This window comes from Gorilla gorilla, chromosome 17 (assembly GCF_029281585.2).
Source record: "Gorilla gorilla gorilla isolate KB3781 chromosome 17, NHGRI_mGorGor1-v2.1_pri, whole genome shotgun sequence".
NCBI lineage: Eukaryota > Metazoa > Chordata > Mammalia > Primates > Hominidae > Gorilla > Gorilla gorilla.
This window is the reverse complement of record NC_073241.2, coordinates 41,447,644-41,464,542: the sequence shown is the minus strand read 5'-3', so window position 1 is coordinate 41,464,542 and position 16,899 is coordinate 41,447,644. Positions and strand designations below refer to the sequence as shown.

The 16,899-nt window shown below is 45.1% G+C and overlaps 1 protein-coding gene across 8 annotated transcripts in view; it reads left to right on the top strand.

The window, feature by feature from the left end:
• MTCL1 (microtubule crosslinking factor 1) overlaps window positions 1–16,899 on the top strand; it is a 126,035-nt gene that overhangs the window by 85,353 nt on the left and 23,783 nt on the right. For 3 of the 8 annotated variants that reach the window (XM_019014094.4, XM_019014090.4, XM_019014096.4), the window contains exons 7-10: window positions 905–1,027; window positions 4,133–4,363; window positions 5,998–6,192; window positions 14,764–14,931. In XM_019014094.4, the coding sequence (XP_018869639.3) occupies window positions 905–1,027; window positions 4,133–4,363; window positions 5,998–6,192; window positions 14,764–14,931 (717 nt within the window). The remainder of the gene's footprint in view (window positions 1–904; window positions 1,028–4,132; window positions 4,364–5,997; window positions 6,193–14,763; window positions 14,932–16,899) is intronic. The other 5 variants (XM_063699392.1, XM_055368652.2, XM_031003620.3 and 2 more) reach the window with 3 other exon arrangements.

Here is a 16,899-nt window from a genome sequence, read left to right as displayed (position 1 = left end):
CAGAATGAACCAGTGAAACCGCACGTATTTTATTGCAACAATCTACTCTAATTCCCAGTTGTATAAATCACCTGTCTTCAAGTAGCATAATCCAGTGGGTAAAATGTCATGCTTACATTTCGATGATGCCTGAGATTTTTAGCATAACAGTGTTTCCATCTCTAAAAAGCACATTTCATGTGCCTGACTCCTCTATCATGGCATTAGAACGTAAAAGGTAGACTTTACCAATAAAAATCACGATACAGATTCCACCACCTGTCTTTAAATGTAGTAAGTACATCTTTGTGCGATTCCCCTTAGACAACATGTGCCATTGGGAGGCCTGAAGCCGTGCATCTCTGCTCATTGATGAACCCACACCCTGTTGCCCTGAGCATCGGGGTCAGACCACCTTGATAAAGACACCCTCAGTTGAGAAGGAAAAACTCTAATAAGAAAGCATATGAAAAAATTAATTATGCAACACAGAAAGACCCCATGACTTAGAGAAGGAATCCAAGAGGCTGACGTGTAAATAGGTGGTCATGCTTGCCTCGGTCATAGTCGGCTCTGACCATCCCGGCGTCCAGAAGCCACTGTGGGAGCAAGGACACCTCTGGTGTACTTTGACTTCCTTCTCTCAGTCTGGTTTGTGGTTATGGTGGTGGGTGAAGCTGCCCACTCCCCTCCTGGGTAAGAGACGCAGGGCAGGTGGACCTGTCCCTCCCCAGGTAACGCGGGGAGCTGTGGAGTCTAGAGGGAGGCCCCAGCGGAGCTGCCACAGTCACTCCACTGCTGCAGCGCCCACACGTGCTGTGTCGCTCCGTGTGTGTCCCCAGCTTGTGCAGATGTCTGTCCTGCGTCGTCACCTCAGGCAGAGTTCTCATTTCCACTAAACCCCTTCCTTTATCCCACCGATCAGCTCAGGGGCCCCCCCGTTTTACCTGAGCAGAGTGTATCCATAGAGGAGCTACAGGGTCAGCTCGTGCAGGCGGCCAGACTGCATCAAGAGGAGACAGAGACATTTACAAACAAGATCCATAAGGTAAATATTTAACACGGATTCAGCACAACCGCTTTGTGAACTGCACAGCCCCAAAGGAGAAATGCCACGATGCATTTTCAAAGAAGGCTGTCTGTTGCATACAGGCTGCTAGACTCCCAGGCACCTATGGAAAGGTCACCCAGTCAAGCTGTCCCCTCTCAGACACCCCTAAAGATAACTCTACTTTTCTGCTCTGGCACATGCTTTTCAGCATCTACACTGTGGTCTCAGCAAGGTCTTCCTCATACCTAATCTAAACTTTCCTGCAGCAATACCAGCCTAACATCAAGTAAGGGCCTAAATGCAACTGGACAGAAAAGTGTGTCTGTCACCTCTGCTGATGTTGGGTGAATTTTCTGACAGAAAAATCAGCAACCTCACCCTAAACCATTGCCTTCAGAAAACTGCCGCAACTTGAGCTGTGGCCTGATTAACCTCTGTTACTCTCGAATAACCTGGTACTGGCTAATTATCTTTTATCTGCAAATCCTTCCCCAGAGTTCCGAGTAGAAGGGATTTGCAGATGTGGGCACTCATCGCCCTGGACATCCATGAGAACGGCCCAATCCCGGCCACCCCAAATCTAATTAAGTTGTGAACAGATATCTAGGTTCAGAATTGCTGCAGCTGCTCTTCCCCCGTGTATTTGTTCTTGAAAGATAGCTGCGTCTTTAAAACGAAACAAAGCAAAGCAGTTGATCTTGAATAGAGCACGTTGGTGTTTTAAAATGCATATCCTATCCAAATAAGGTCTTGGTGTATCTAAGAACTTATTTTGGCAAGGAGTGTGTGCTACACATAAGCCCCCATGTTGACTGAGGCCATGTGATTTAAATGGGTCACAAACTGATTAAGGGAGTGAGCTCCTTCTCTGCACCTTGCAGCTTAGAGAAGGCAGGGCCGAACGCTAAGATCTAAATACTTTCTGCCAACTTCTACCACTACATGTATGACTCTTTTTAAGTGTTTCATTTAGGGGTCAAGTTGCACATCTTATTATCAGAGGAAAATAATTCCATATTACTTGAAAGATAGATTCCTAAGTAATTAAAAAAATGTTTGCATGGCACCAAAAATTGTTTGAAAAGTGAGTTTATCACTGAAGATGCTGCTAGCACAGTGTCCATGGCCCACGTGTTTCTAGTATGTGGGTTAATGATGAAGGAGGATTGCGGAAGAGGCTTTGGATGGTAGGAGATGTCCTCCAGGCTTGTTCAGAAGGGAAGGGAAAGTGTCCCCCAAGGTACCCAGGGGGCAGAAGACTGAGCTCTAAGAATTAGGAAGTTCATGGAGCCATGGAACAGAAGGAGCTGGAAAGGGCAGTGGAGATGTGAGGGAGAGAAAAGAAGGCTCTCCAGGAGGGCCTAGGCGCGGTGCTGCTGATACTGCCTCCCATGGTGCGGGTCCGGGTGTCTCAGCGCCTCTCCACAGCCAGGCGGGGAAGGGTCTCACGTTATCTTCACATTGCCCCTGAGGCCAGTGAAGCTTGCCCAGCATGAGTCAGTTGGCTAAGACATGTAAAAGAAAATAAAACTACAGGACTCTCTAAATTGATTATGTCAAGGGCAAAGTTAAGTCCTGGAGACTGAGTCATGAACATGTTTGCAGTTTTGTTTCTTAGATTGTAGATGAACTCTGTTCCTCATTGTTCTTGTTCTGTAAATGACTAAGAGACCAGAGACCAGACCTCCCTTCTTTTTAATTACTGATCTTTGTTATAGATTAACTGCCTCTTTTATTGTCATGTACCTAACTCAAACCAGATGGTGCAAAAGATCCCATGACTGTTACATCTTCAGTGTGAAATGTTAAATACACTTCCCCCACCCAAAAAAAGACCACGTTGACTTATCAATAGGAAATTGCAGATGCTGGGTGTCTGGTACGCTAGGCTGCCCTTATGTCCACAGGGGAGAATCGGTGGAATGCTGAGGGCTGCTGAGATGATGAATAAAATCACCTGTTTTCTGTTATTTCAGCCAAAACTACAGTAAAGGTCAGGTATTAGGTGAGCGGCCACGCAAGTCGTTGTCTAGACCTGTGGACCTTTCCAGAGCTGCCTCTGACTCTTCACTGGCCTTTAGCACATTGGCCTCGGGCAGCTGTGGTTCTATTCCCATGGCCTCTGAGAATTAATCTAGTACTTTAAGGAGAAAAACAAATCCCTTACTTGGTTTTTGGCATAAGAGAGAGTGTTAAGAGAGGACAGCTGATAACCTTAAGGCTGGCGTTCGAACCTTTTATTGGCCTGTGGGACACAAAGCTTTGATCCCATAGTATCACTTTAGCTACTATAAATATTTATAGATGTTATTCTTGTGCCTTATGTGCAAAGTGATATGTTATTCACTCTTACTTTTTAGTATTGATACACAATAATTGTTGCTTGAAAAAGTGTCTATACCGGGGGTGTTTAAAAAATAGGAATTTAATGTGGAGATGCCAGATGTTTCTTTTTCGGTGACACTTTTCTTTTCCTAAGACATACGTACATCTAATAGGAATGTCAAGTCTTTCAGCATGGAAATAGGCTATCAGACTCACTTTTCTGTTTCCTGGCTGTTGTATGCAGTTGAGGCCTGCATATTCGGAGGAATTCCTTCCACCCAGCCTGCTGTGCTCTCCACCAGCTGGGGTTCTCTTCTGTCGGGGCTGTGGGGAGTCGGGGGCTCAGGAAGTAGAGGGGAAGGATTTCCACTTGTTTTCTCCTTTACAATTGTAATGTGCGTTTGAGTGCCCAGCTCATGTACAGAGGGGAAGTGGAATCTGCTTACACCGGATTCAAGTCAGTGGTAAGCCGCACTTCCAAGACACGGTTTTCCTGAAGGAGTTTAGAGACATCTAAAAACACCATGAGAGACTTGGCGATGGAAAATGATCATAATACCGTATTTTGAAATAGCACTTGATTCTGAATCACAGTACTCATGGGGTTTTGTAAACAGGAAACTGAAGCCCCTTATCAAACTAAACTTGGGGGCTCCTGTGTTTCACGTCTCATATGCAGCATGACAGAGACTGAGTGGCAGTTTGCAGGGACTCTTGGTTTGGTTTGGGTGGCGGATTGGATTAGCCGCTTGTCACACTGTCTCTTTTCCATTCAAGATGGAGGAGGAGCACCTCTATGCCTTGAGGTGGAAAGAACTGGAAATGCACAGCCTGGCTTTGCAAAACACCCTCCATGAGCGAACCTGGAGTGACGAGAAGAATCTGATGCAGCAGGAGCTCCGGTCCTTGAAGCAGAACATTTTCCTCTTCTACGTCAAACTCAGGTGGCTGCTGAAACACTGGCGGCAAGGGAAGCAGATGGAGGAGGAAGGAGAGGACTTCACTGAGGTAACTCCACTGTCGAATTCCTTTTATTTGCATCTGTTTTGTTCTTGACCCCAGACGCTGCTTTCTCCCCACCCACCCTACACACCGTCATGTTCTATTATTTTATTTCTCAATATTTGGTTAACATCTAATATTGCAAAAAAGATGTAGAGCAATTCATACAGACACTTAGATAAGAGAAAATTGAACACAGGTGACTGAAACATCAATCATTTTCCTATACACAAGCAAATATAACAGAAGTAACGTTACAGTAGCAAGAGCAGGTATGCAGTGCTAGGCATAAACTTACTGAGAATAGTGCAGGAATGACGTGAAGAAAACTGCAGACTTCCCTGTGAAACCTGCATGATGTTCATGAGTGAGGGACTGGCAGAGGCAGGTGCTGTTGGTTGCCTACTCAATGTCTACTCTTTCTTTTTTTATTTGTACATATTCATGGGATACAATTGCAGTTTTCCACATGGATATTTTGCATTGTGGTGAAGTCATTATTATTTTAAATTATTTCATCAATTTTGGTCCAAGAAATGGAAATGCAGCAGCTTGTCCAGTTATATATGAAACCAAGAATTCTGTGCTATGCTCTGACCTAGTGTTAAGAGTGCCCTGGTCCATAACTCCATGCTGTAGCGAAGTTCCGCTCCCGTCTCCGTTGCTGCTCATTTATAAAATTCATTGACGTTATCACCCTGAGGTCCTGCACCATCTCATTCAACCTTGCTGGTTTGTAAAAGCTGGTTTCTAAAACTTTTGCTCTTCTTTCTATTTGAGCTTTGTTCCTAGATGTGGAAGCCTGTCCTGCCCACACAGTTTTAAAAGGATCTTTTCTAAGCTTCAGATGAGTCACTTTGCCACCTCTGGAATTTGTATATGTTCTTCCTGTTATGCCTCAATTCCCAGGTTTATAATAGAAATAGAAGAGAGATCTTTGCCTTCTGTTTGCTTTTGTATTGATTAAGTCAGAGTGACCATTTGCACTGCAGGCTCCTTCCTGGCCTTGCTTCCTAGCACACCGGGGCTGGAGCCACTGGTGTTCTGTGTATTCTGTACATCCCTGACCCTGGCTTCTTGGCCAGCTGCTTCGAGGCATTGTGAATAGTTGGTTTCTTTTTAGCTCCCAAAGACCTTTTGTCTGGTTTTCACTCTAGGGAAACAGTGTATGTAATTTTAAGTTCTCATCCTAGGAATGGGAAAATACAGTGATTCTCTTTCCTCAGAGTGAAGAAAGTCTTGAAAAACTAATTCCGCCAGCTTCCAACTATCCGTGACATAGATAACCATTATTAAGCAAAGCCTAGAAATTGTTTTAAAGTTTCCTGTTGATCAGTACTCTGGAGTTCCTCCTCCTTTAACTTATAAAACCATAGCTATTAGCAATACTAATTTAAAAGCAGTAGAATTAAAATTTCTCCCTAATGTCTTCTAATAAGCTGAGCATCCACCCTGTGCTCTTTAAATGCAGCAAGTGCCAGTGAGTGAAATGGCCAAAATGAGCATTTTAGGGGTAAGGACTGAGAAGTATAGGCGTTGATAATCCATAAAGTAGACGGTTATCCTCAAACAATGAAAATCAGGCTGTACAGCAAAAGGATTTGGCTGAAGCTGTGATCGTCACCTCCTGCCTGTTTCAGGGTGAGCATCCAGAGACCCTGTCCGGGCTCGGGGAGCTTGGAGTCCAGGGGGGTCACCAGGCGGATGGCCCAGACCACGACAGTGACCGAGGCTGTGGCTTTCCAGTGGGGGAGCACTCCCCACACTCCCGGGTGCAGATTGGAGATCACAGCTTGCGGCTGCAGACCGCGGACAGGGGACAGTCCCACAAACAGGTGGGTACCTCGACCCGAGCCTGTCGCCCTGCCCACACCAGGGAGAGGAGGCTCCTAAGCTGCATTTGGGTCGTTTTGTTTCCAATGTTGGCATTCAGGTAGCAGAAAATTCCACCGCCTGACTGCGGTCACCTGTTGTCATTTGTGGTGCTGGGTTTTTCCTAGAAATCACCTCATGAAACGTTTTCCATCTTAATGTCAGCCCACTCTTTCATTTGAGTTGCCATATAAGTAAGGACTGTAGTAAGGGCAGATCAATGCTGCGTGTCCCTGCTGGGGCCAGTGAATTGACCTCAGAGGGTCTGCCATTGGCAACATCATTCGTTTGGCAGCATAACGTACAAGGAGCAAAGGACAAGTTTTAAAAAAAAAATCCCCCGACATGGACAAAATATTTCAAGTTCTCTTTGGCCCACTTGAAACATAATGCTCCCAAATAAAAGTATTTGATGACACTTTGAAAAAAATTAATGTATAAAGAGAGGTGAGACTTCAGTGTTATTAAGTAGCTGTTATTGTTGCCAGAGACCACAGAAATAGACTCTACTTAATAAAGCAAAAGATACTACTGGTAACATCCAAACTGCTTGAATTGTATACCAAAATGGCAGTGACGGAGGATTTGGAGTAAGGAGCTCCAGAGCAGGACCCTGTGTTAACGCTGTCTCGCTCTCAGGCTTCTGAGTCCCCTCTAACCCAACTTTATTATGTATTAATAATAATAAAGCTGCTCAGGAGGCTCCTGGAGTGCAGCTGGATGCCCCTGCCCTAGGAGGCCTGCGTTCTGGACTGAGGGCGCAGGGCCAGGTGGCCACGGGGTGCGGCAGTCATATGGGCGCGGCTCTAGCCTCTCAGCCATAGACACTCTGGGGCACTCCCTCTGCACTGGACGCCACAACTGCTGCTCCTCCCTGGCCCAGGCTCCCGAAGCCCAGAGCCTCTGGGAGCTCTAATGGGAGCACGCTGTCGCCAGAGCCCTGGCTCAGATCCAGATGAGGACAGGCGGCAACCTTCTGAGTGCAGGCTGAGGGGAATTTGGGTTCCGCCTGCTCCCTCTCTGTACAATCAGATTTTCACACCTAAACAGCTGTTTCCTATGTACACCCGTCCCCACTTCATTCTCCCTGAATATCATGACTCAAGGAGGAGATGATACTTTCAAAGGAACTTTTATTCACAGCCATCAGAAAGTATGCCATTATGCCAGTGTCCGTGGGGAGAATTTAGGTCATGGAATGAGTTTTCCAGCAATAATCTAGTTAGAAATGAAAATGCTACTTTGCAAATAATGCTTTACAATCTACTAATTTTACTTTTTTAAAAGAAATGTTGTCATTCAATCCCATAAAGCATCTTGCTTACCTCCCATAATATTGCCACTGATGGCCGCTGTTCCCACCTCGCCACAAACCTGCTGCGTCTAAGAAAACGTGTTGCCCACGCACTCACGCAGATGCTCTGGACAAGGAGAAAACCTCGCACATCTGGTTTTCTAAACAACAGTCATGGAAAATGTTACTGTCAGGGTGGAAAATAATGTGAAGTCACTCAGCTGGAACCTTACATTCAGCATATTTTATTGTCATTTCCCTTTGCCTCCTGCTTCTTCCAACACTAGTTTTTAGTGATTACCCACGAAAGTGGAGATGGACCCGTGAGCTTCCACGGCGGGCCATGTCTGATAGAAGCACCTGGCGGGGTGGGGTCCAGACACTCAGACCCAGGTCTGCCAAGTGGGCCAGTGTTCACAGTAGTGAGTAAGGAGCTCACTAACGCATGCACAACCCTCTGTCTGTCCAAGGACGGAAGATGGACGAGCTCTACTGTAACGACAGCTGGTTCTCTGGGAGGGAACATTCCCGGTTAGAGGATTTGCCTCTCTGTGACTGGCATGAGTATTAGCCAGGCAGCTGGGATGCAAGAGGCAGGGTACGTGTCTCACAGAGCTGCACAGAGCCGGGCTGTTCCAGAAACGCCGAGCACCTCGCAAGGCGATTAGTAGCATGGGAAACCTAGCCAAGCCGTTTTCCCAAGGACAGGTTCTCAGTCACAGTATTCCTCAGGCCTTGGTCTTTGCTTTGTGACCTATGGAACGTTCTCACAATTGAACTCAAGTAGATGGCAACATTTATCATGTCCACAGAGGTTTAAAAAAAACTGCATGTACTGATCAACCTTGGGATGGCTCATAACAAATCATCAGGTTGGCAAACATTTGGCTCCGCAGACATTCCCTGTTTCCCTGTCTTCAGCCACATGAGCTCGCGGTCATGACCTGGGTGCTCTAGAGCCACAGTGAATGCTTTCAGTTTCCCCAGCCATCCTGAAGAGCAGAGGCTGCGCACACGCAAGAGGGAATCTTATAGTTTTCCTTGAGCTCCAAGACTCACACCACTGTGTTAAGCATTTGAGGCCAGCATTCCTAAGGCTGTTTATGCATTTCATGCTGATTAGTAATTCCTGGAATCCAGCTACTTCACACAAGGTGATTAATGGTGTGGGAATGATGGCCCTGGGGTGCCAACAGCTTGTTTTCCCTGCTTGGATTAACTGATTTGAAAAGAAGTTACTTTTTCATTCAGGGATGTGACGTAATTATCATTTAGTAAAACAACTAAGTAAAAAAAAAAAAAAAAGTGTGAAGAACTTAATATAAAATTCATAGCAAGAGCTGAAGGAATTGTGTTTCATATTTAAGTCTTCACCTGCTACAGGCCACTGAAGAGCCTCATCCAGTCCAGCCTCAGGACTGAGTAGACTCCACTTCCCTGGACCTCTGCTCCTTGTCAGGGCTTCTGTGCTGCGTTAGGGCCTTCAGGGGCTGCCTGAAAAGTCAGCCTTTCTCCTGCAGACAGAGAGCCCTTGGCTCCCTGGGCTTCCGGGGCTGTGGCTCTCCCAGGCCCCAGCAGTCTTCCTTTCTGGCCATGCAGGCTGCCCACCTTTGCTTGCCCAAGATGAAAAACTTCCAGAAAGAGCACCCTTGCCAGAGGAGGCCTCACATCAGAACTGTGATCTGCCTGACTTTTTTTTTTTAAATTAGAAAGTTATCTTGACCCTAGATGGTATTTACATTTCAATTTTGTACGTCATACCGTGATTCATTCTTCAGTTTATCCTGCAACTGGGAGGCCTCCCCTATAAGGCATGCTACTCTTTCTGTAAGAGGAACCAGACCAGAGCTTAGGATCAGAAGCATTTTATCTTTGCCATGTACTTGTGGTGGCAGTTGTTCTGTCACTCTTTAAGTAGCCCCTGTGTGAGGTAAAAATTCACATGTATAGATGGGTGCTTGATGAAAGGACTCTCCTTGCCGCATCCTACCTCCCAGAGTTAACCATGGCCAGCAGTTTGCCACAGGCCTACCAAAGTGCGTAACTAAGCCTGGGACCTCACAAATAAGTTTCTTCCCTAATGGCCACCTGATTTTCATCAGACTTGCCCTGGTTTCCTAAGCCTTTAGGCTGATAATTGTGTTTACAGCTTATTAAATATGTGCCTCATTTATTCTTTCCCGGATCCACATTCATTCTTGGGAAGCTCTCAGTGGCATTTGTGGAGACCACAGCCCAGAGCCCTCCTGGACAGGATCACCGGGCAGGCTCTTGGCCAGAGGGCAGAGGACTTCTGTGTGTAAATGACTCTAATTCCCATGATATTAATAGATTATATTTTCAGGGTCTGTCTTCAGTGGCCCATTCTCTGTAGGGGTTAATGGTTTTTAGAAAAGAACTTTTCTGGATGTAACAATGAAGGTTACATTGAGGAGAACGACAAATGGCTCATTTATAAAAATGCTGCTGGCTGTGTGAATGTATCAATTCTAGCTAATCTCACAGTAAAGAATTTGTCCAGGGACTCCTGCTGGTGGAGGAGTTGCCTGTGTTGAATGCTAAGTGAGGTCTCAAAAAGGAGCTGTGCGTGCCTTGTGGGGGTCTGGGCAGCTACCGCATCATTCTGGAATTCTCCTGCCTCTGTCAAGGAGCCTGAATAAACGTGGATGCTATCACCTCTATTTTGTGACTGGTGTTTTGTGGGTTAACCCATAGCAGCAGGTCAATATGTCTGTTCCAGCTTTAGATTAATCCTATCTCCAAAGTTAGTGGCTGTGATGCAAGCCAAGTCGTCGGTGGTGGTTTAGCTCTTTTGTGGAGCTGTGATTTCACCTGCTGAAATCTTAGAAATCTTAGGCAAGAACAATTTTGAAAATTAGCCAGCATTGCATCACAGATACCTTGATACGTTACCTTATCTACAAACTTCCATTTCACTTTCTATTAGTAATACTTATAAATAGACTTGGATATTAGACTTGGATAGCAGTCTGATGGACCAAAGACCAATTCTGAACCTGTTAAAAAGTTTGACATATTATAGCACATTGTAAGTCTCACTCAAGAGAGCTGAGCTAGGTGAGGCTGTAATGCCCTTAGGCGGAGGAGAGGGAAATAAGTGGAAGCTTTTTATCCTGCTGCTTTGCTAGAAAATCAGCCAGCTGATCTCTGAATGAAAAGCCAGATTTTTGAGTTGAAACTGACCTACACTCACCAGATGTACAAGCTAAAAGGTTGCATGGCTAGACCCCGGCACAAGAGGTTCAGAAAGCCTGTTGTCCAAGAAGACTTGCATCATAAAGACATCTCAGTGGACCCGAGTCTTAATTTGATTCTTGACTTGATTTGGGTCATCTTTTTACCCAAAAGGTAACCCAGCAAGGGGTACCACCAGGGGAAAAAAATAAGAGCAGTTAACTTTTAGGTATTCTCTCAGGATGACTCACTATCATTAATTTCCCTTGATAGGGGAAATTGAATTAGCTTCATGGGGATTAGATGGCTTCTGCAAGGTAAAGTTTAAAAAAAAAAAAAAAGAAGAAGAAGAAAAAGAAAAAGGCTTGGCAGGGTATAACGTCAGAATTCGAATATTCCTGGCTCGGTTTGTTGGCTTTGGAACGGGACAACCTGGACTGCAGTCCAGGATCTCACTTGCTTGACAGTGGGACCTTGGCCCTCAGCCACTCCAAGCCATAGTTCCTCCTCTGTAAAATGGGGAACATAGTATATGCACTCAAAATTGATGTGACATATAAATAAGGTCATGTTGGCAAATAATTTAGTACATCCCCTGGCCATAGGAAGCACCTATAATATTAGTAGTTATCATTACTATTTTTTTACCTGTGTGCGAAAGTCATTAGGAAAATCATGCCTATCTATGGCCCATTCTGGGTCTTCAGAAATGTTGACACGGACATCCACTTTTGCTGTTGTGTGCTAATGGCAGGAGCTGGCCTGGCTTCCTGCTGTGCCACATGCTGCTCTTGAGGAATGATGATAACAGGTACCAATAGCATTGAGCTGGGCTCTCTTGCTCCCTTTGGCCACCTTCACCCCAAAGCAATTCTGGAGCTCATTCCGCGATGATTAATATTATCCTGGTTGAATAGAGCACTGTTTTGATTACTCTGATGCAAATGTGCATAAATCATTAAGGCTTAAATTTTATTGAATACAGTATCTGTTAAAGCTAAAAAGTACTTGCTTCCAGAGAAACCAAGTTTCCAATCTGCAAGAGGACTGTACAGTTCTGATTCTAATGTCATGTGGTATATGGGCCAAGAACAGCATAGGCTGATACCATATGTAACTTGGCATTCATAGAAAACTGTCAATTACATATAAGCATGTATTATATGGTTTTCTCCTTTCTCTTCAGTGAAAATTAAATGACTACTCCAAAATCTGGATCAAAATTATTACAATTATTTTCTGCTTGAAATACTCTTGACTCAAAAAGCAGTGATTTTTAATTTAAAATCTAAAGATGAAACTCCCAAACAAATCTACCACAAAATGTATGTGATTATTCAGCAAATTCTATATGAAGATGTATATTTCTGAAAAGATTGTTGTGACACCTCTTGTCACTCAACTGTACTTATATAATTTTTAGATTTTTTTTTTTTTGAAACAAGGTCTTGCTCTGTCACCTAGACTGGAGGGCAGTGGTGTGATCTTAGCTCACTGTAACCTTGAACTCCTGGGTTCAAGCGATCCTCCCATCTCAGCCTCCTGAGTAGTTGGGACTACAGGCAAGAGCCACAACGCTAATTTTTAGGTACTTTTTGACGTGGAATTTTAAAAACTGTTCTGTGTTTGTTACAGCTTCACATATTTGGTGAGCATGTCTTTGAGTATAGTGGTAATTTATTTCTATTCAGATGGTTGGTAAGAATGTGTAAGACTCATAGATGGTTCCCTATCTGCCGAGTTCTTCAAATGTTAACTAACTTGTACTCTTAATGCCTTTTGTCCCAGAGTTATTAAAGTAAAAATTGTTCCCTGTGAGAAAAAGAGCAATAAATATGAACAAACTGGCCTTTCTACTCCATCAAAAGTCCATTGTAGCTGGGCACGGTGGCTCATGTCTACAATCCCATTTTCTGAGGCTGAGGCAGGTGGATCAGTTGAGGCCAGAGTTTGAGACCAGCCTGAGCAACATGATGAAACCTTGTTTCTATAAAAAATACAAAAATTAGCTGGGCATGGCGGCACACGCCTATAGTCCCAGCTACTTTGGAGTGTGAGGTGGGAGGACTGCTTGAGCCCAGGAGGTTGAGGCTGCAGTGAGCCGTGATCCACTGCATTCTAGCCTGGGTGACAGAGCGAGACCTTGTCTCAAAAAAAAAAAAAAGTCCACTTAATTAAATGCTGGGGACAACTATGGAGATCTCTATAATAAATCTGCTCATATTAAAGAATTTCTCTTTTTAATACAACTTTATTTTTGAACATATATATATATAATTTTAGGTTCGGGGGTACATGTGCAGGTTTATCATATGGTATATTGCATGATGCTGAGGTGTGGGCTTCTAATGACCCCATCACCTAAGTAGTGAACATAGTACCCAATAGGTAGTTTTTCAACCCTTGCCCCTCTCCTCGCAACCCCTTTTGGAATCCCCAGTGTCTGTTGTTCCCATCTCTGTCCGAGTATACCCAATGTTTGGCTCCCACATATAAGTGAGAACATGCGGTATTTGGTTTTCTGTTCCTGCATTAACTTGCTTAGGATAATGGCCTCCAGCTGCAACCATGTTGCTGCAAAAGCCATGATTTCATTCTTTTTGTGGCTGCACAATTTTATGTAAATACAAACATCCATCCAAAGTATCTTAAATTCCTCCCATATATATTTAACCATTTTTGTGTATGTTTAGTGGATCAACTAGATGGATTTAGAAGCATGACTGTGGAGTGAAGGCCAGTGTGTGTGTAGAACCTGAAGGAGGGGTCCCAGTGTACTTGCTGAACCAGGGAGGAGAGGTTTATCAAGTTTGGGGGATGAGGAGTTCTGAGAGGGTGGGGCTCTGTTTTTCCATAGTAGAGCTTATCTATGTCCATTGGGACTTAGAGAGCTTTTATAACTCTTGCTTCATAAATGCACCAAAAAAGAATGCCCTGAGACCGCCCTGAGAGCTTGTGATGTGCTTTCCGTGCTGGTTGGAAGAGATGGGCTCACGAGGCTTTTATTATCAAGGTACCATAATTGATTCAGCGTGTTTCATTCATTTGGCCAAACCCTTCTGATATAATGCCCTTGCTGAAATGTACTAAGACAGAAATCATGGCTTTGAAATTTGACTTCAAAGGGCTGGGCAGGTTTCAGAACATATAAACCATTTTAAGTTAGATATAAGCAGATTAGTAATAAAAATCCACTCTTCATTTACCAGACACATTTGCATGCTTAACATGAGCCAAGGATTGTGCCAAATACTGGAAATGTGAGGGTGGGTCTGGCTTGTCCTTTCCTAGAGGCAGAAAAGTGGGGGCTGATAGTTCCATCTCAAGGGACCACAATAAAGCCTTCATGAACAGGTTACGCATTTCACCTTTGGCTTTAATTATTAAACATCAAAATGTTTAATAATTAAACCCACCCACACACAGTGGCCATGTGTGTCATATCTGTGACCTTTTAGTAACCACCAATCGGAGTCTGATTACCCTATGTGCATAGGAGTCCTCGGTCTTTATTAATTCTCCTCTAGTACAACATCTGGCACTAGAATGGCAGCATATATGTAGGTGAGTGTGTAGGTCTTGTCATATCTGCACCCTCATGACAGTCTTGTCAGCCCAACTCAGTGTTCTGGACATCTAAAGTCACACAGTGACTGGCAGCCCTGGCTTTGGGGTTCCCTGTGGCCTCCTGCAGTTTCCTTGCTCCTGCTCCTCAGGGCCCACAGCACCTCTGTGGCAGGTTCCCACAGTGCCAGCCCAGGTTCCAGCATCTGAACACAGCTGCCAGGTCACCAGGACAGCCTTCCTTCTACCCTCCTCCTGATCAAACAGGCCCTCAGTCTCAGGCCCAGGAGACTGATGGCCAGCAACAGGGACCCTTTCTTTGCTCCCCGGCTAACTGCAGACTCCCCACCCACCCTGCACCCACTGCCAACAGCACCTGGGAAACAGCCCCCACACTACCTTGATGGCCAGATCCTCTCCTCTTCTGACCTAAAAAATACGCTTAAAGGAGGTGGTGGAGCCTGACTCGGTGTTCCCGCAGGTGGTGGAAAACCAGCAGCTGTTCAGCGCCTTCAAGGCCTTGCTGGAGGACTTCCGTGCGGAGCTGCGGGAGGACGAGCGTGCCCGACTACGGCTGCAGCAGCAATATGCCAGCGACAAGGCGGCCTGGGACGTGGAGTGGGCCGTGCTCAAGTGCCGTCTGGAACAGGTACCACCCTCCCAGATCTCCCTCGATCCTGACTGTGTGTCTCTGCTGTCCAGGATATGTGGGGTGGGGAGTGGGCACAGAGAGATTCAGAACCATGGGCTTCTTGTCCAGGAAAAAAAGAGAGGAGTGGCTGCTTGTGTCTCTTCTTAAAGTGCAGAGTCCCCATTTTCCCTGATGTCCCCTCTCCCAAGTATGCAGTACGGCCTCCACCAAGCAGCATTTTCAGAGCAGCATGTATTCTCCCATTCTGCATTAAACAAGCTTGTATTTAGCTGCATCAGAGGACGGCCAAGCTGAAGCTGTCATCACACTGAGCTGACATAACTCTAGACAGGAGCAAAGCAAAAGCAGACTGTGGTTTAGTTGTCTTTGAAAAAGGTAAATGCATGCTTTCATTGAGATTTTTCAAAATATCAAAAGAACTTGGAGACCTCCCACTGCATGCCCAAGAATTCTAATACATTTCAGTCTCCTTATTTATATCAAAGGAAACTGAGGCCCAGAAGAAACAGCTCAGCTCAGATCACAGAGCCATGTAGTGCTAGGGCAGGAAGAGAGCCCGGGTTTCCTGCCTCCACCTCACACCACAGAGGGAAGCCCCCTCTGAAGTCTTACACCACAGCCATAGGAGTTAAGATCAGACATAACAAGAAACATCCTTTCCTAAGTGTTTCTTCCTTGGAAACCATTGAATGTCATGTGACTTCCTACATGGTATCTGCTGCTGAGAGCGTCTCTCGAGGTTTCTTCCAGCCCCTTGATCATGAGGAGGGAGGGAAGGTCTGTGTATCCTTGGTAATCTATTTCCTAGACTCTATTTTGAGGCAAACCATAAAGTAAGTAAAATTTTATAGGGATTGGCCTGGTCATGAAAGGAAAAGAATTGCCTGGAAAGGAGACCCCTGTCACATGGTCTTGATAAAAGATGAAAAAGGCTTGATGTGTCAAAAAAAAAAAAAAAAACTCCAGCTCTCCTGGTACCCACAAGTTCCCCTGCATTTCCACCTGGCCACAGCAAGCAGTGATGCTGAGCTGATAGCCCTGGGTGGGGCAGGGACACAGCCTTGCAGGCCTGGGCATCAAGTGAGAGAGCAGCTGGCCTGATTGTGGCTCCTGCCTGCTGCCTGCGGGGGATTTGACCTAGATGCTCTGTTTATCTTAGTCCCCGGCCTGCAGCATCAGCAGCGGAGGAGAAATGACTAAGGACAGTCTCTGATGAGCTGTCTTTAACCCTATTTAAAAAAATATGTTTATAGGGGGAGTTAAGTGTTTCCAAAGCCCGAACTGTAGCTAAGGAAGGGAGGTGTAATCTTCGATGCAAGCCAGTTTCAAAACATTTCATCTTTGTTTTATAGGAACGTAGTATCCACCCACAGGTTTGCTACAAATAAACCCTCAGGGAGGGTGTCCCTAAATACCAAAAAATAAAGCTAGAACTTCAAATTCAGAAGCCAGGTGGTAATAGGTAGAGAGTTTATCTTCTGCCCAAATCATTTAGGAAGTTTCTTAAACATTTGCAACCCAGGAAGCAATGAATATGGGATGATGCTAGCTCATTTGTAATAATCCCATATTTACCCTCTTCTGCTTAAATGCAAAACAGTTTAATTCTGCTACAAGTTACCTTCTTTCAGTGGAGCCCATGTTGATGACACTTCCCAAGTCCACGATTCCTTCAGCAGACTCCTAAGTCAGACCTTGCTCTAAATGTTGAAGATCTAGCAACAAATCAGATGTTCCTTGAAGGGGTTCTCAGTGCAGTGGGGGACCTAGACAAGTGCTGTCCTTTATAACAGCGTGGAAAGTGCCCACCAGGCTTTTGCACGTAGGCTGTCAGGGAACAGGAACGTGCAAGGCACATGCCTTGGCTTGAGAATTCAGGGAAGGCTGTGAAAGTCCTGCTGAGAAAAATCTCAAAGGATGGACAAGAACTGGAATGTGGAAAAGCAGAGAAAGGAAGTTTCAGGC